This window comes from Mercenaria mercenaria, chromosome 19 (genome assembly GCF_021730395.1).
Source record: "Mercenaria mercenaria strain notata chromosome 19, MADL_Memer_1, whole genome shotgun sequence".
Taxonomy (NCBI): Eukaryota; Metazoa; Mollusca; class Bivalvia; order Venerida; family Veneridae; genus Mercenaria; species Mercenaria mercenaria.
The window spans coordinates 10,922,434-10,943,061 of NC_069379.1; the positions used below are offsets into that span (position 1 = coordinate 10,922,434).

At 34.3% G+C, this 20,628-nt stretch overlaps 1 protein-coding gene across 2 annotated transcripts in view; it reads right to left on the reverse strand.

Moving 5' to 3' along the window:
* Nucleotides 1-3,531: 3,531 nt before the first annotated feature.
* Nucleotides 3,532-20,628, reverse strand: part of LOC123542420 (uncharacterized) — a 50,764-nt gene continuing 33,667 nt past the window's right edge. Inside the window, exons 11-21 of one of the 2 annotated variants that reach the window (XM_053532088.1) lie at nt 16,434-16,551; nt 15,369-15,463; nt 13,632-13,703; nt 13,289-13,442; nt 11,243-11,331; nt 10,829-10,900; nt 9,870-9,987; nt 8,716-8,810; nt 6,782-6,853; nt 6,066-6,216; nt 3,534-3,856 (exon numbers count right to left, since the gene is read on the reverse strand). In XM_053532088.1, the coding sequence (XP_053388063.1) occupies nt 3,741-3,856; nt 6,066-6,216; nt 6,782-6,853; nt 8,716-8,810; nt 9,870-9,987; nt 10,829-10,900; nt 11,243-11,331; nt 13,289-13,442; nt 13,632-13,703; nt 15,369-15,463; nt 16,434-16,551 (1,152 nt within the window). In that variant the 3' untranslated portion in view covers nt 3,534-3,740. Of the gene's footprint in view, nt 3,857-6,065; nt 6,217-6,781; nt 6,854-8,715; nt 8,811-9,869; nt 9,988-10,828; nt 10,901-11,242; nt 11,332-13,288; nt 13,443-13,631; nt 13,704-15,368; nt 15,464-16,433; nt 16,552-20,628 lie in introns of both variants that reach the window. The other variant, XM_053532089.1, reaches the window with a different exon arrangement.

Consider the following 20,628-nt stretch of genomic DNA (forward strand, 5'->3'; position numbering starts at 1 on the left):
ACTTATGTCTTTTAAAATTACAGCTGAAACTCGGTTTCTCGGATTCTAAGAGTGTGAGTTAACCGAAATTCGACTTAAACAATGTTTTTGCTCGTATCTTCGGGACGAGTGTTGAAAATGTCTTTGAGATAGCCGGAATTTAGATGTACATGAGTATAACATATCGAGTTTCAACTTGACATCAAAGTGTCAAAAAAGTACAAAATTATTCTTACTCTTGTAACGGAGCTTTTTTTATACCAAATTAGCAGATGTATGTCACTCGAACTATTTAAGAATTCCTTATACATACACAAAACAATTAATTCAACTAGCTAGGTTTATAAGTTAATGATAAAGATATTTCGTCTGTACACAATTCCTTATTTTAGAACGAACTGTAGAATATAATGTAACACTTTATGACATTTTAACAAGGGATGTCACGATGTTGACGTACATGGCAAAGATAATCACATATATGTAAATATGACATGACAGTAGACCGATCAATTAAGATAAGAATTCTTAAACGTTTACATGTCTGTCCGAAACTTGACAAAAGTAACAAGCACTTTAAGGTCATGTCTCCAATGTCATCAAAATGTTTAATTTTCAAAACAACATAGCAAATTTCATTAAATATTAGATGTTATAAATATAATGAAACAGCTACTTAATAGGTATACTTCTTATTTGCCACAGGTTTACTGCGTGACTCACGCAGAAAATGTTCACATACTTTTCAGACCGGAAGTGCTTTAAAGACATGCTATTACAGTCGACATTTTCCACTTTATTACGCATCACCGCAATGCGGTCATGGTCTGCACTGTTCGCTATTCAGTCAGTAAATTTTCAGTGAACACCCCTTTCAATAATAAGTAGTATGGCCCAAAATTGAAATTATAGAACAGTCCAATTTTAGAAATTTAGCTGTCTAAGGGTTAAAAGGCAAAGAACGAACAAACTGATTTCGCAGCAGTAGTAACTTACATGAATGTGGTAAAAAGAATATTACATTTGTGTCTTCCAAAATAAGTTCATTAAACTCGTTGATTACAAATGATAAGATGCTTGACCGGGCATTTTATTTAACTAGACTAAAAAGACACTCATTTTATATCCTCGAATTATAGTATGCTTACAATACATGATTGTATTCTTCAATAATCGTACGAAATCTAGCTACATGTAGCAACGGATTTGAGTAATAGAACTCAGTTGTAACATAGATCCTTTGAAATAATTAAAAAGAACTAACCAAATTTCGCCTTATGTCTGTGTTTGTTGATACTGCCTGACTATTACATGTACTACCCCACCGCCCGGTACGATAGATACTTGAAATATTCTTAAAACGTTGTCCCTTTTTAAAAGTGAATGACAGTTTTAAAGAAATTATTCCACTAAGTTACGTTGTTGGGCCATTATTGCAAATGCATCAAAATGACGATATGTAACAGTTCGTTGAAAATTGGGAGTTTTTAACATGTATAAATACGTTGAATTGCCAGAAAGTGAGACCCCTTTATGCAGTCCTTTTTTGAAATGCAATGCATTAACAATGTATACTGATAATTTTGTTTCGTAGATGTAATATAGTTCACATGGTTTACATGCTGTCCCATTTTTTTTTATAAAAGAACCCTTTCTTTCTACGATTTGTGTTGTTTGATCTTTAGGCTAACCGTAAACATAGATGTCCGTAATATGTCATGGTGATTGCCAACTTTTTTGAAAAGACGTGAGCAATACACAAGTCACCCTGGCCTTTACAAAGAATGTAAACCTTGAATAAATTGTATGTCTAGACTTGAGTATCTAAAATACTTTGCAACTTTGGATATGAGTAAATCTCCGGCAAATGCCTTTTTGAGAAATTGCTCATTTTAGATTCATTATTTGGGACATATTGAAAAAACTTAGCCTGAAAAAGTGAGAATATAAAGACCTACAATATCTTCAAGTAATAAAGATACTTTGATTATAAGATTATCTTTAAACCTTTAAACTGCTGGCGGCAAGTGGCTCTGGCTTTTCGACCAGCGCAGATGTGCAAGCTGATCCTAGTCTGCACTGTCCGTTATTCAGTCAGTAAATTTTGAGTGAACACGGCTTCAAATAAAAAATGGTATTGTCCAAATTGAATAATGGACCAGTCCAGTTTAGAAGTTTAGCAGACTCATGGTTAATCTCCATATCTAAGAACACTCAAAACTTGTTAATAATTTGTGCCAGACGATGAAAATTAATGTAAATTTTATGTCGATATGAGCTGCACCATGAGAAAACCAACATAGTGCATATGCGACCAGCAGGGTCCGGACCAGCCTGGGCATCCGCGCAGTCTGGTCTGGATCCATACTGTTCGCTAACAGTTTCTCTAATTGCAATAGGGTTTGAAAGCGAACAGCCTGGATCCTGACCAGACTGTGCGGATGCGCAGGCTGGTCTGGATCAATGTTGGTCGCAAATGCCCTATATTGATTTTCTCATGGCGCAGCTAAAATACTATTGGCATAAAAATAGTATGTAGAGGGAGGTTTAACACATGTTTAGCCAAACATATGAATTTTAATATATTCAAGTGAATACAGAAAGAACAACGTATGTTAGGAGATTTTTACACTTAAAACGCTTAATTAATTTCACGTGTTTAAGCAGAAGATAGATAACACGAGATCCATTCACTTTTTTCTGTGTAGAGTTTTGCATATGCGTCGGTGATGGGTGTTCCAAGGGATCTTTTTACAGATTTTATTGTCATTTGTTTCTTTTTTAATTGTTAGAAAATTGTTCAGTTTCGAGTTAAAAAAAGCTTTCTGATGAATTCGATAAATGCTCCAAAGATCAGTTTTTAGCGCAAATTATAATCAAATACTTAGATTCAAGTTTTTATTATAATAGAACTATGGGTACTAGCAGTATATATTTTAAAGGAATCTTCTTATAGAATCAGTTTACGTCACAATACACATTTTAACCATATCAGAAAAAAAACTGTATTCAAATCGTTCAAGTTCGTACGAACACAATGCACAATCTACACAATCTATGTTATTTATTTTGACTTTAATCACCAACTCTTCAGCAACATGTCTTCAATATGTATTAAACATCAGCTTTTGGAAGAAACCTACATGAAAATGTTTCGGGCTTAAAAGAAAGGTAACACAGAGAAATCTTAGACACTGTGTTTTGGGAAATCTTGAAAGTGTTATAACCTACATCTGGTCCTGTACAGGCAAATATATTTACATTCTCACTATTTTTTTCCATTGAAAATAATGACGTTCATTTTGTATAAACAGCAAAATAAAAGGCACAAATGTTACGTCAACGCTGCTTAGTAATAACGGACCGCTGTTTCGACCACGTCCCCGTATAGTCAGGGAAAATGTTCCTTAGATGACGTCGCAGTTGTTCCGTCTGGTGAACAGAATGGCCAGTGAGCTGATTTTAATGTTAGATGCAACAAAACGTGTAAAATTTATAATATAATATTACAAATGGAAAGGAAATATAATGTAAATAAGCTAGTTTGATTCGTGGATTTGCAGATCATATTCTGTCGTTCATTTCGTATGAACACCGAAATAAAAATCATTTCTTAAATATATTCACTAATAATGGATGATTACGTCTAGTTTATTTGGTAAATAAACTTTTTCAGACAGAAGTTGAATCAAAACAAATATAACAATCATTTATCGTAAATTGTAATTGTCTTGTATTTGGTTTATATGTCACAAACATATTCAGCAAAATCCGCAGAAATGCATGCAGTTCGCATTCTGTGCATGTATTCTGTCTTGACAGACAAAAGAGGATGCCACCTGACAGGTCGCCTGTGGAGTTGTATCAACACAGTGGGCTGAAATAGAAAAGGAAAATGATATGACATTGAAACTATAGGTGATGAGGTCTAACAAATGAGCTGAGGAGTTCTAACAACACACTGGACTGAAATTGCAGAGAAAGTTAAATAGAGGACCTGCACCCTGACACACAAACTGAAGTTTCTTTTTGTTTTGGGTTTAACGTCGTTTCTCAACAGTATTTCAGTTATGTAACGGCAGGCAGTTAAGTTAGTCAGTGTTCCTGGATTATGTACCAGTACAAACCTGTTTTCCGCAATTAACTGCCAACTTCTCCACATGAAATGTTGAGGCCAAAATGATTTCAGACACAATGGTTTTTATCAAATCGCCAAGGTGAACATACGACTCGCCCAGGGCTCGAACACACGACCCAGCGGTCCGTAGATCCGCGCTGTCTTACGCGGGCGGGTGACACGCGATCTGAGGAGTTGTATGTAACACAATAAGCTGAAACAGCAGAGATGAATGATCTGAATCAGGGATATGGACTGACACGTGATCTGGAAGTTGTATGTAATACAATGAGCTGAAATAGCCGAGTCAGATGGAGCTAAAATTGCAGAAACAAAGATGATCTTACATGTCAGTTTTGGATCTTAATCAAACATTGGACCGAAATTCTAGAGAAAATGTTGTAAATTGTTTATTTACGTAATAGATGAAACTTGCGAAAAAAAAAACAACAGTAACTGTAGTTAGGAAGTTCAGTTATCATACAAATGTCCTACATATATGGACATAGAACAGAAGCTTTGTGATTTTAGTGTCTTTTAAATGAAATAAGTAGGACGTCATCAAAGACACGTAGGTCAAATTATCAAAATGTGAATTTGGTGTAGATGTTAAAATAGAAACAATTCCTGGCCTAATATCTGCTGTGTGTAGTGTACCTTTTTGGTATAACTAGTTTTCTCTGAGAAACTTACACATAAATGATATAAAAAATATTTTCAGTAAGGTTTTGTACATCTATCTAAGAATCTAAGCGGATATGTCACTGTGAGTTTTTCATCACTCCATCTTATGTTCTATTTTATCTTCATAATGCTTATTTTCTAAATTACTCCTTTGTTGACTTGCTGCTAAATATTTACGCAATTCTATGAAAATTGGACAAATCATTAAAATTAATGATTTATGATTGCTTTATTTTAAAATAACATAGTAATGATAACAATCCGACGCTAGTTGACGTAAAGGCTACAATAGGGTAACATTAGGTACAAGAAAGAGCCAAAATAGTGGCAACTTGGTGCTAGAAATACTTTCACTCACCTTATTTTTAAATGGGATGGAACGTATTTCGCAAGTTTACATAAGTAGGTTATCAGGTTGTATATTAAGAGTTTTGTAGTTTGTAATGGAGATATTGCGAGGGTTTATGTGCGCAACATTGATTCACGAAAAAGTGAATGCATAGCTTATAGTCTCATTTTTGCATAGTCATTTATGTCTATTTAGCTTAAAAACTGATACAAATCTTGCACATTGTTCATACAGCCCAACCTGTCCGACTGAGATCTTTGCTATGTTTTATTAAAATGAAAATACTCATTAACAATGTGTCCAACTGTCATAGGAATGTGCCATTACATGTACATAAGTGAATATATTTTAATGTATTACCAAAGTTCTCAAACGGGTAGCAACATCTACAGAAATGTTAAAAATTATAAGAAATGTTTAGAATTATAAAGATACTGAAAATAATTTGTAAAAAACTTCCTACAATTTCAGATGAACATTACAAATTAGTCCAACTATCTTGACTTTAATGATTTAATTTGGCATAATAATATCATCTGTTCTAGGTTATGTGTTACAGGATTAATAACATGGTAGAGAGTTTTAACTTCTGAATGCTTTTCCTGTAACAAGATAATGATGTACATAAATATACTAAAGAACTCGCTGAATCAGTTTGTTTTGTTTTCTTATCTTTTTTTGTTACTAAACAAATGTCATTTTTCTCTAGATTTCGAAATGATTGACATACATTGTACTCGTATTATCCCTTCGATATTTGATATAATAGTGAAAATAATTATTTATCGTAACCGAATCAGGCACAATTCAAAATATACACGTTATTACGTACGTATTAAGGAAATTATACGTGTTTGATTAACAGGAAGTAATGGCATAACGTGATTTATCCGAATAACCTAGAATAATGCCTGGACTCGGAATACGGTAACATACAAGCGGAAGTTTGTTTAGTTGCTCCAGCTACATGCATGGAGGAGGCAGAATGGTTTCCACAGTCTGTATTACACAGGTCTGTATCACAGCATTTGAAGCATGTTTTGTTTGTGTAATGTAAGTTACCGGCAGCTGACAGACTGGCACAAATCTAGAAAAACAATTCCATGGATTTTCATTTTCATTATAAATGGATACAAACATTAATAATTCTATTCATGAAATGTCACTTTTGTTAATACTTGAGAAGATTTTAGACATTCAATAACAGAAGCTCTAAAAAGTCGTCGTTTTATTGTTCCGGAAAAAGTAGAATCCACAAGTTTAGATTTGTAGGTGACATTGCTATAAAAGTAAATACAAAAACTCCACCTTAAAAGCCTTTGTATAAAACTCAGTAGAAGAACATCTTTCTTCAACTATACAATTAGTTTATTTATCACACATTTGATGTCGTAGGAGTAAAATACAGCTATTATATATTTTCTGTATAACAATTGTGTAATAAAGCTTTGACGTTGACGCCTGAAAGACGTTGGGTCGAACTGATTAGGCCTATAATATAAAGAAAGAAGGAAATTGAAACTTTTAGAGGAAAAGCTAACATGACGTTAAAAATATTATTACATTTGTGTCTTCCAACATTGAATTTACTAAACTCGAATTAAATTGATAATTTAAAAAATGCTATCTACCGTTTATAATGAGTTACTTACGGATTTGGTAAAACAACCGGTTTGTAATCCAAGACTTCCTGACGGCATAACTTTAAACGATGTGAAGCATACCTATTTGAAAATTAATCAAAAGCACAGTTTATACATGAATAAGTTAGACCTATATTGCAACTGAAAATAGTCGTGTTATATCAGAACTAATTTAGAAATAATGTATAGAAGATATTTATATTTAACGATATCAAATACACGAAAAAGAGGTTATACGTCCGCGGAATAATTTCAGGAGTGCGTAGCCCGAATGAATTATTCTGTCGACGTATAGCCAATTTTGCTATACATTATTTCGATTCTAATATGCCCTTTGTCTAAAACAGAAGACGAAATATAGTAGCGCTCTTTCTTGGGCGCATCGAAAACACTGACGTCATTGTCCGTTAATGCGACGTCATTTTACCGTAAGCGTGTTTTAAAAGAAACAAGAATATAATAATCGGGCATTTAGGGATGTAGGATTGTTTTTTTGTCAGGAAATTTACCATTTTGAAAAGTGTTTCTTCGAATATTTCTTTCTAGATAAAAATAAGCCACAAATTAAAGCTAAATAAATAAAATTTGGTTTATAATGTACTATTTGACCAAAAATATTTCACTTGTTGCGAAAAAATGTTTTCACCTTTTTTTTTTGGCTGGCACCTGCCTATATGTAATGGGGCAGGGGTAGGTAATTTAAAATATCTATTAAAGTAGATCAGGTTTTTTTTTTTTTTTTTTTTTTTTTTTGTAATTTGTATTTTATTTCCAGAGACACTCCTTTTACATATTCACATAGTATAGCACGATTCTTTCAGTAAATCAATAGCATGATATGTAGAATTACAAACAGATGACTGAACATATTACATAGTGACAAAGTCCGTGAATAACAACAACAACAGTCGTGAATATTCTATTGCCAGCAAAGATATCTTCTAATGCTATAGCTATTCCTACTTATAGACAAAACAAGATAACTGAAGGGAGATAAAAGCTGTTATTGATGATACATATTTTCTGACTAAGTTGTTTCCCTTTGTAGGGCTGTGTTAAAAAGCTAAAAGATTAATATAAAACAAAATTTGTTATTTTTATTCTTTAAAATTTTAAATTTTCTTTATAATAATATTTCTTATTCTTAATAACAATTTACTCATGCCTTTTCTAATTTACCTAATCCATTCTAAGACTATATATTAAGAAAAAATATTTTGCCAGTGGTCAGGTTATAAAGTACTGTGAATATCAGTATCTTCAGTTTGTTTAAGACAATAGAAATATTCACCGAGTTTGAGAAAGAAAAAAAAAAAAAAAAAAAAAAAAAAAAAAAAGACCGCAAAAGGTAACAGAATCTGGTGTGTAAGACAAGGTTGTTAATTGATACGATAATACGATAATATCTTGAACACAATACAATAGGAGTACTCCAGGAAAAAAAAAAAACAACAAAAAAAGAAAAAAAATATAAAGGGAAAGAAAATAGGTAGATCAGGTTTGTTTCTGATATTTTTCTGACTGATTTAGAGGGGATTTATCCACGGCGCGAATCACAGGGGATGAAAATCCGAGCCGAGACGGTAACGTCCGTATGTAGATATTCGTCTTTGTTCTCTGCATATACCGAGGCATTTTTTTCGATGGTTGCTTTTGTTTGTTTTAGAAACTAAAGTTCTTCAAGCTCACAGAGTATGAAAGAATTCTTAACGCTAGAAAAAGAAACGATCCTACATCCTTTAACTTCAGGTATGACTGTACTTATTCGTCAGGAAGTCGCTTTGTCAGACAACCAATTACAGAGATTGTGATTGGCTCTAGAATATACAACGGAATAAGTCACATTTTAAAGAGTTGACATTTTTTGAGAGAAAATGTTCAAACTAGTAAGATATTTTACGTGACACTGATACCGCTTACAACGTTCAAGAATGATAACATACACTGTTCCTACCACACTCAGTTACTAGGTCACATGGATCATTTTTCGCTCGTTCATCACACTTGAAACACATCGGTCCTCGGTCTGCAGCGTAATCTAAACGAAAACAGTAACTAAATACATATTTTACTTCTACGTTAACATAGCTATGGACCTCATGCAGGTTGCTTCAGGTTTTCTTATCATGTTAATTATCAGGGAGTGGCAATTTCATTTCATTTAAAATGTCCTTGGGGTCTCCGTGGCTAAGTGGTTAATGTTGCTGACTTTAAAGTACTTGCTCCTCACCGGTGTGGGTCCAAGCCTCGCTCAGGACGTTTAATTCTTCATGTGAGGAAGCCACCCAGCTGGCTCACGGAAGTTCGGTGGTTCTACCCCGGTACCTGCTCGTGGCGAAATGGCACACGGACAGGATCCTTGGGTCTTTCTCCAACATCAGCAGCTAGAAAGTCTCCATATGACCTATAACTGTGTCGGTTTGACTTTACAAAGCGAAACAAATAACTCGATGTCCTGTACAATAACCAACAGAAACGTGTGTAATATGTTTAATACTAATAAAATTTTAACATTTAGCATTAAAATGATCAGGGACAGCATTCCTCAATATATACCCGTATTCACATTCGCCCTATTCTTCCGCTGAAAACGGTCATTTATCAACTGCAAACGGAAAGGCGCCAAAGTTACGACAACGTTGCTTAGTAACGGACTACTATCTTGACGACGTCCGCGTTTAGTCAAGGAGAGTGTTCCTTAGATGACGTCGCAGTTGTTCCATGTGATGTACAGAATGGCCGAGAAGCTGATTTTAATGTTAAACTCAACAAAATGTTTACAGTGTATAATATAACCTTGCTTAAAGAAAGGAAAGGAAATATAATGTAAATATAAGAAATGAATATTTGTTTTCGGAGTTCATGCGCGATTCATGGATTTGCCGATCCTATTCAGGCGATCATTTTGCATGAACACCGAAAGAAATATTTCATTTCTTAATTAGACTTATGAACCAAATATTTCAATTTGCCAAAACATTGTTTATAGTATACTTAAATATGATGCTAAGATTTTCAGACCGAGTTTATAACAGGCTCGTTCTTGCAAAGGATCATTTAATATGTTTGAAATAGAAAAGGAAATGTTGAGTTTTACCTTTGTCCTGACAGAGCTTTGGTTGGCATATGCTAATGTCACAACATTCATCACAGATAGGAGTATCCCCCGTACTTCGGGAGGGTGATCTTTTCCCCACAATTGTTTTGCTGCATTGCTATTTTTCAATATGTAGAAAATGTTAGAATAATATTATAAAACCGAGTTCCTGTATCTTTTTCAATTGGGTAAAAATGTACGGTTTATAGAAGTCTCCAGGTGCCCCTCCGTAATTTTTTTCATCACGAGCGGGCATCTGGGTAGAACCACCGAACTTTCCTAAGCCAGCTGGAAGGCTTCCTCAATTAAAGAATTCACGTCGTCGAGGGGCAAGCGGTTTGAAGTCCGGGACCTTAACCACTCGGTCTCAGAGGCCCCTTATATGGACCATGCCTTTGTAACTGGCGTGTTTCCTCTTTTTTATATATCTGCAACATGAGTTCTTGAAAGACTAACGTTTCCAAACATGATTTTAATTATTGAATTCAGAATTATAATGCCAGTGTTCACAAACTATTCCAACACGTTTCTTATTTTTAGCATACATATTTATGTGCAACGTAATAAAAATCCAAAGAAATCATTGTCAAAGTTAAAATTTAAATAAGAAATAAGCTATTCGCCATACACTGCAATGATGTTAACCTATAATCAGCAAGTTTTGTCACGATACTCTAATCTAAGATTTTTTAACATATTAATACATGTAATATATTCGGTAAATTATCCCGTTACCTTTATTGCATTTCAATATTTTGTCATAACCTGCACAAATATCTTTATAAACTTCATTTTCACTGGTATGAAAATTTAATTAAGATTTTCACAATAATCAAAGAAAAATGAAAAAATGTTCATAATTTAAAAACAATCACAAAGAAAAGAAATATATAGAAATAAGATTAGCTACTCTGAAACAGTTAAACATTGCATATTCTTTGAAAAGAAATTCAACCTACTACTCTATCTCGACAACCCATTTCCCTGAAAATACGACCGGTTGCTGAAACCACTGTGGTTGAATAGCACACCTGCAGTTAAAAAATGAATATCTGAATTTATTTCAATGTCTCCGTATGTACAGGCAAAAGCATTTAACTTCATATTGACATCACAGACTAACGCAGTTTCAATTATGAAAATAACACGTTTGTTGATAAAAGAGGCGAAATATGAACATCTTACACATTGTAGCCGAGATGTATTTTCTTGTAAAATTGATTTAAAGCATTTTACAAAATGTATACATTGTAATAAAAGGGAAGGCAGGTTTCATTTCACAAAACCAGTTAGAAACATTAATTCGCACACATTGTATATAATTAATCAGAATTAATCAATTGGAAGCAGTTTCGTTCAAGTATTAAGTTTACCTGATGTGGTCCACATTTCTTTACCTGGTAACAATCACGCGCGCTGACTACATCAGAACATTGCAGACAATGTATATCTCCATGTATACCTGAATTGGAACGTAAAGCTATGTGTAGCTGTATCAAAATGTGTGCGAGGTATTAAGGTATGCAAATGCATACATATGTCTATTGAGCTATTTAAGGAAAATTATAAAAAAACAATGATTAAGAACAGTAAAACTCGTTTAATCTAAATGTCTATTTCCGGTTTGATGTGTTCAATTTAGCATGAAATTAACTCCTTGAAGATCTATTAGGTATAGGAAATTAATAAAACGCCACTATTTGACACGTCAGATGAAACTAAAACGTAGTGACTTATCCCTTACCCTGTTAAGTTTCTATAAGAACCTTGTCCGTCTTTTAAATTGGACAGTACCATTAACTGTGAAAACGGGTGATTACTAAAACGATACTGACTGAATGGGGAACAATGCACCGACACAATTAAAGGTCATTTGGCGACTTTCAAGCTTTAATGGTAGAGGAAGGCCCAGGTGCCCCTCCGTTCATTATTTTCTTCACGGGCGGGCACCTAGGTAGAACCACCGGCCTTTCGTAAGCCAGCTGGATGACTTCCTCACATGAAGAATTGAACGCCATATATATATATATATATATATATATATATATATATATATATATATATATATATATATATATATATATGTGTGTGTGTGTGTGTGTGTCAGTCTTGCATGAGTGAACTTAAATATAGAAAACAGGCATCCTACAGATGTTACAACATGCATATTGAAGGTGTAATATATACAAGCTTTGACATTAAATATAAACAAGTGGGTCATAATGGCCCCAGATCGCTCACCTGAGTAATTGGGCCTACAACCTCTAGCGCGTTGGCAGGCTTTTCCTTTGATTTAACCTGGTGACCTAGGTTTTGACCCGTTATAACCTAGACTCTAACATGGCATATAGATTATCAAGATAAACATTTTGACTTAGTTTTAACAAAAATAGGGTCATAAATGTGGCCTCTAGAATGTTAACGAGCTATTCATGTAATCTGAGCACGTGACCTATTTCCTGACTTTAATTAACTCAGATTTAATCTGGACCTAGGGATCATGAAGATAAACATTCTGATCAAATTTCAAGAAGACAGGGTCATAAATGTGGCCTCTAGATTATTAAAAACCGTTCCTTCGGTTTGAGTGGGTGACCTAGATTTTTTATCACACATGTTGAATTTCATGGCTTAGGGATCATCAAGGTTAACATTCTGACCGAGTTTCATGAAGATAGGATTATAAATGTGGCCTCTAGAGTGTTAACAAGCTTTTCCTTTGATTTTAGTGAGTGCCCTAGATTTTTTAATCCACTTGACCCAGATTCAACTACTCAAGATCAAAGAGCCAAAGAAATATCCGCGTTCCATGAATTCTGTCTCCAAAAATGAAACTTTACCCCAGTTTACTGAGAAATGCCGAAACTGATTGTGAAATCAAATGGGAACTGCCGATCATCATAACGGGTCTATTACGAGTAAGGACGAATAAATAACAAGGACAAAATAAGAAACTGAACGAAAAGGATGGAGCACCACCACGGAACGATCAGTCGTAGAAACAATAAACGGGATTTTCAGGAGATAAATAGTGTTTCTTTGTTTTGGGTTTTACGCTGTCTTTCAGCTGTATTTCAGTTATGTAACGGCGGGTAACTAACCTAACCAGTGTTCCTGGATTTTACACCATTACAAACCTGTTCTCCAAAAGTAACTGCCAAATTCCCCTCATGAATCAGAGGTGAAGGACGAATGATTTCAGACACAATGTCTTCTATCAAATCTTCACATCATTGAATACTGAGGAAAAAAACTCACTATTAATTCTTACCATGTTTTAAAGTTACAGAACGGTGTGATTAAAAGGTAACCTGAAACGTGCATCCTTAAGAAGTCGTCTACGTTTTATAAAGGATATCGAAAAATGTTTTATAACTATAAGAAAGCAAAGAAAAATAGAAAATAACACAGCTGCTTACTTGCCGCATTAGGTTTCTGTGTGACGGGTACTTTAGTTGAGAAAGAGGCAGTCTGTGTCCCACATCCGGTGTTACAGAGATCAGAGTCACAGCAGTCCCAGCATGAGGATGCAGAATGCCCGGTACCAATACTTGCTTTCAGAATATTACATGCCTGAATTAAGTTGCTACATTATTTGCTTTAAATAATTTTCATCTTTAGTTCATATAAACGCCAAATATACAGCCTAACCAGTGAAAATGTTTTACAAAGAATTAAAAAATATATAAACATGTTGTTCCATTACATGAGCATGTAAACAAGAAAACTGTTTGCAAAACAAAATGGCAGCTGCATACTTACACTTTTAGAATAACAGCCTAACTTTGTCAAAATACTTCCTCCTGGAGACAGTGTAATTCCTGAATAACATGTTTGTAAAGGAAATAATATCGTTGTAACTGTCTTGTGGATTGCTTATTTCTAACGCCCTCTTGATATCTTTGATGATATCATTCATACTACTAACTGAACATTTTTGAAAATTTTCTCACATTTAGGAAAACATGTTGTAAATAGCGTATAAAGATGTCAACAAAATTGATTATTGCTTTGGTATATTTTTATTTATACCACCTAATCTCTTTAAACAACTGTCACAAGAATACACATAGGTCTCTAGAATTTTGAAGCTAGCAAACTAAGTTATAAGGCAGGATTATCATGAAAAAAACAACATAACTTTTCCAGTCATATCTTGGAAACAAATTTAAATTTCAAATTGCTTTCATAGTTTACCATGGAAAGTGAATGTCTAGATATCTGTAACCTTATTTGTAAACGGCTAAATATATTTGTATAGTGTTTTTTGTTTTGTTCTTTTATTTGCTTTTCGAAAATGAGTATCTGTTGTGCAATTAATACAATGATGTCTTTGTACTTAACATTTTTGTTGAAACTCTAAGATGTGACCAGAAACACCGTTGTCTAAATGTATATATTTAGATATTTGTTGAATGTACTGTAAGATTTATGAAATATATTGCCAAATGATCTAGGAGTCATTAGCAGTTTCGATCAGAATAGTTTACGAAAAGCCATGAGTGCATGCTCACGCTGTCAACATTTAACATAGGATGAAGGTGTCAAAAGAGAGGGAGATAGAAAGAAACTGGTGGGTATTAGTAGCGCCGGATTTCCGGTAGCTGAGGCTAATATCACGAAAGATAATAATGTGAAACTACCCTCCGGCTGTTTAAATCTTCCCTTCAGTGTCAGGATAAGGGACACAACAATGGAAACTCTCTCCAGGCTGTTTAAATCTTTTCTAGATGCACTCTATTTATTTAGGGGAGATTTTGCACATAAGCGTTTTGTTTTGAAACGAAATTATACGTGAAATCAGTCTTCCTAGTCTCTTACGTCTTTGTTGAAGTTAATTTCACTAAGAATGCTTTTCTGCAGATTTGCCTTTGTGTTTTTTTTTATGAATTAAACACTTATAGGTGTTTTACAATAACGCTGTTTGGTAACTTTTGTAGAGAAGCTAGTATGGAGATATACAGAATATGATTGAACATTGGGCCGATTCGTTTCACTTTTGCGGTGTACGCCGTTTTGCCGCGGGCGTTCGTTTGATTTCCCGGCACTGCCTGGGTCTATCCGCCGTACGCCGATGTGCGCCCGTCTTGCGAGATAGACAAAGCGGCAAATCATGTATTTTCGTGATATAAAATCGGGTAAACATTTGAAAATTTTGATAAATACTAGTAAAGGTAGAAACATACTGCAAGACATATTTTGCTAACCTATATGGAATAGGCCACAATAGAAAAGCATAATACATTGTAAACTGGAAATTTGTTTTTTATTTACAGCTCACGTGGCCTGCGTACGCCAAAGTCTTCGTTTATTATTAAACCGGCGAGAATTTTTTTATTGCCGCTAAGGTAACCGGCATGTTCCGGGTTGAGCGAAACGAATAGGCCCATTGTTTTTATCAGCAATATAACCAAGGAATTCTCTTTTCACCATTAAAAGGCTGTTTTATGAATGAGTTTTTAAATTTTGACTAATCAAAGTTCAAAAAGATTGACGTACTTGATCTCGCCCACATTCAGTTATTTGTGTGCAGTTGTCTCCGTTCGCCACATGGTCGCATTTAAAACAAATTGGTCCTCGGTCTTTGTTAAAGCCTAGTAAAATATTTGTTTTGCATTTATCAATGATTAACATAGTTAGTTGAAAATATGTTATTATTAACTCTTCAGCTTGCTTTATTTTTAGAGGAAAGTATCACACAATTGCTTTGGAAGTCCCAAAATTGTCTTTTGGTACCTGTAGCCTGTCCGAGTGTAAATTGCTTCTCAATCCGGGGCTAGAGGCGCGGACGGCAGCATGCATTTCCGCTACCGTCCAAGAAGAGTCTCAATCTAAAAATAGCCTGCAATGTTTTCATTTTTGACGTGTTGCGCGACCTGTGCTGTTTCCGCTGTAAGAGAGTTTGTTTTATATGGTAGATCTACTTGTGTTTGAGGTTATTCTTGTTTTGTCTTAACAGTTCGGTAAAAAACACGTCCAACACAAGAATAAAAGGTTTTTGTGTTTTGTCTGGGAAGAACAAGTTTCACTTGTTCTGTTAAATCACATTACATGAAGTATCGTAGACCAACGACAGATCAAAAATCAGGTAAGTCCATCTCATATGAGAAAGAGCATTTCGGATATCATCGGACAACTTGACAACCTTTGCGTTTAAAGTTTACAAAAACATCGAAATTACATTTCGGAAAATTAGCTGAGACGAAACGTATTAATATACAAAGCGATCATTTGATCAAATGTGGGTTGAGTCCCGCGTCTGCCAAGGATTCTTTATTAAGCTTAATTGCATAAATACTGATGTACAGACTAGTCAGTGTAAGTGTTAACAAATGCCAGCTTATGTTATAATCAACAGCTATTACCCTTCAAACTAACTCAATAGTCATGTTGTCTAAATGGAAGGTTTTATAATTACATGTATGTCTTTCATACTACTAGTGCGCTTGAATATTCGATTCAGGCCGTCTTCATGTTTTCATCAATATACGATAACATTACACGGGCATAAAAACTTTAGATTCTTTTGCAGGATACATGATTGCTTTTCCCAATATGAGCTACCTTGGTCTTGACAAAGGTTTGGCTGACAGAACAACGAATCACAGCATCCATCACACACTGGAAGATCACCAGCATACCTTTTACTTGATCTCTTACCCACAATCCCACTCGTGCATTGCTGAAATTTGATAGAAATCGATGTTGCTCATTGCAGACCTGGAGCGGTCTTCTGCGCATATCCGGAAATGATTATCAATTGGAGCGCACGGCAAAAATACGCAAAGTATTGCATTTTCGCACGCATTAAGTGTATAATATACTGACTAAACGTTAGGGTTAGTATTACCATGGTTACAAGATATATACATTAAATATACCTTGCATTCAAATTGCCTGACTCCGGTTTATACTGGAGTTGTAATTTATACACGCGCTCCAGGTCTGCAGTGAGTCACAGTTGATAGAAATTGAATGTCAAGATGTGTCTCTGTATGGGCACGTGTTGAGATTCATGTAAATGAAATATTGAATGAATCTAACAAATCAGCTTAAAGCGGAGTTAAATATCAAACTGTAACCACAAACACTCCTAATGCTTACTAAATCCATATAAATAGTTGCTGAAAATGAAATTTTATTTTCTCAAAAGTCAGCCATATTGTGTCTTATTCATTACCATTTTCTGTTCCTTATGACTGTAAATATGCTTATTGGTAAATTTTTCGCACATATAGAACACTTCGTCATATAAAAAACACTTAATCTACACTGGATAACCAGCCATCTTGACGCTCGATGGACGAAACACCCGCTGAAAATATAACCCCGATGTTAAATGGTAGTTAGAGTTTTTCATTTATCTTTATTGAACTTGCAGTAAGCCATGGCTTACATTTCCAATTTCTGGTCTGAAAACGATCGTTACATTTATAGAAATTCCCTTACAATTTCTCCAGTCTGAAAAATCAAACAAAATTCCAAAGTTTTACGCAAATGTTATCCAGTGTGATCTATATTCAAATTGTACCTAAAATTTTGAAAGCTGCCTACACTGCTTATGGTTTTTGATGTGTTTAAAAAATTTTGTTTTCAGATTTTGAAGGTAGAGGAAGAAGACATCCAGTTGCCCATCCAAGCATTGTTTCTGGCATATCAGTTTTATCCTTATTCCTATAGGTTTTACATTATAATATTGACATTTTTGCATGAATTTTGATGTTCCTGCATGCTTTGTTTTAACGAAACGTTTATTATCGTAGACCATGTTATTTCTTTTTCAGGCCTATTTCTCTTGCCACTTTTCAAACAGCTAATAACATTTGATTACACCCTAAATATAAAATTGTTAAAAGTAAGCATGCTTGTCACCATATTCTTCCCTTGGCTTTATATTTTATTTTTTTTTAAAAATAACATATTATCCTAAACAGTGATTTGTCGTTGAGTAAAAGCATTATTGGGTGTTTAGTCACGAAGGAATTAAATCACGAGGGCACATATAAACAACAATAATTTTACTCTAGAGTAAACCACTGTTTGAGATATATGATTTCGATTCTAACACGTTATCAAGGTTTGTTATGTACATCCTTTACGACATATCAACCATGATATCTGCCTGTATTGTGTAGGTTCCTTTTCCAATGCGCCGCCATGATGTTTGACGCTATTACGTAAAACCTATGACTTACAGAGAGTGGTTTCCTGCATTATAACAAACAATTTTTAGTAATTTTAATAGGAAAACGAATCGGGTAGTAGAAGAATGCTTTGCCTTTCATTTTAAGTTACTTTTTTATTTTCCCGATCTGAATTAAACGTAGAGGTGAACATGATTATGCCCAGGTACGCCCTTGATAGGTCAAAGAGTGCAAGTACGATACCTAAGCAATAGTTCCCATCCTACTTGTCCGAAACAATATAAAACTTAGGAGAACAAGAACTAAAGGAAATTGCATAGTAGCAAAACTACAAACCATTTTATCTCGGCAGCCCATTCTCCTGTATACGTGTCCGCTAGTTGATACAATTTGTGTTGAATAGCACACCTATAATTAATCAAGACATATATAACATTTACCTGATAAGTATAAGTATACAGCTTACGGAATAGTTTTTTCCACAATAATTTACATTATGTGTTGTGTCACCATGAAAAAATAAGCATATATTGCAAATAGAAAACAGTCTAATGTCTTTGAACTGTTTGTTAACACATTTGTCCATTGTGTGTTGAGTGACTTGGTGCAGAAAACGTTATGTAAACAGTTTATGTTGCAATAGCTTTACAGGCACTGAATTGCCAAATAACTGTACACTAAAGGCGATGTTACTTCTTAAGGTTTGTAGAGCACATTGCACTATCTTACCGCCAGCAATTATTTCGCACATATTGGATGTATGTACGTATTGAGTATGTAATACACTGACTAAAGAGTTAGGGTTAGGTTTAACATTGGTTCCATAGTTTACATTGAATGCGTTTATACATTCAATGTAGGAGAATTAATGCCAACCAATATCCTTCTTAATCATATGACAAGTCTATGCCTGACAGTTGCCATGAAATAATCACATTATAGAGTTTCTGACGGAATGCTAAGCCTGACACTAACACTACATCTTAAGGTCTAAATTTTGAGCTGATTGTACAATGTATTGGCTTCACTAAATATATTTTCTTGAATGAAACATGGTTTCTACTTTTCGTTTGTTTGTTATTTAACACTAACAACGTTATTCAAGAAAATGTAAGATACAGCACTTTTAAAAAGGGTCATGATGTGTGCAGAAGCCTTTGGAAATTTGTCAATTTCATATATAATAAAGAAAGTCAGCTGTTCAGTGTGTATATGTCGATAAATCTTTGATAAACTAGAAAAAAGAAAAAAAAAGAAGATAAATGTCATCTCTAAGTAAAACAAAAAAAAATGATTAAACGAATAAAGACAAGCCTGTTTACTTATTGATGAATCTTACACCTTCGCTTCTTTAACATTTATCGTGCTAGCGACAAGTGATTCTGCCTTTGAGGCCAGTGCAGCACAAGATCAGTTTGCACGTCCGTGCAGACTGATCATGTGCTGCACTGTTCGCTAGTCAGTCAACAAATTTTCAGTGAACACCCATTTAAATAATTCAAACTCAATGATTGCCCAGTGATTCTGCCTTTGCGGCCAGTGCAGAACAAGATCAGTTTGCACGTCCGTACAGGCTGATCATGGTCTGTACTGTTTGCTATTCAGTCAACAAATTTTCAGTGAACACACCTTTGAATAATAAGTGGCACTGCCAAAACTGAATATTGACCAGTCCATTCAAGAAATTTAGCATGGTAAAGGTTAATGTTTTTGAAATGTTTATCTCAATTACCTGAAGTTTTATGGAAATCAAAAGGCAATCTAGAAAATATAACTGATGGCGACTGCTGTCAGAAACATGTACAGATCTGCTGGAAAATTTAGAACACTATCGTGATAACTAATTAGCCATATCGTGGCAGGTTTTAGAATTAATGCCTTAAACGAAAGTTTGCGATATATTGTTTTCTAGAAAATATTATTTCTTGTAATATTTTCAGGGGAAAAATTGCACATTCTGTGAAAGTTTAGAAAATTATCGTGATATATACTTGAACAGTGACAGTAATATGCTACTTTAATGAGCATATTTTAAGTGAGTGTACCTCAGTAGCTGCACATTTTTTGATTGTATTGCAATCTCGAGCACTGGGAACATCGTCACATTGCAAGCAGTAAAGCCCATGTATAGCTGAAATAATAAATAGAGGCTTGTTGCAAATCAGTCAGATCTTCATGGGTGTATCCTACCGTTATCACCATTATTTGTTTTTAAATTATCATCATTATTTGTCTTTATTTCACCATCATTTTTTCATGTAAGTTACAATTGTTCAGCACACGAAGATCAATGTCACTTTCACTTACGATATCTGCCGTTTATAAAAATGTAAACCCTCGTGTTCGCTGGTGAAATATGATTAATGTATTTTCATCTTCTACCAGCAATATACATGTTTCCAGGCCCTTTACAACTGTCTTTTTGGACTAAGTATAATAATTGTATGCATTTGTTAACTTTCCATTAGAAATACATTTCAATATGGATGATCATATATTTAATATTTTGTTTTAAGATTTTACGCACATCTAATATTTTATACCGGACTATAAACAGCAGGATCAAATCTTGTCACTCTTGCAAATAAATGGAAGAGTGAACTGTAAACTGGTAT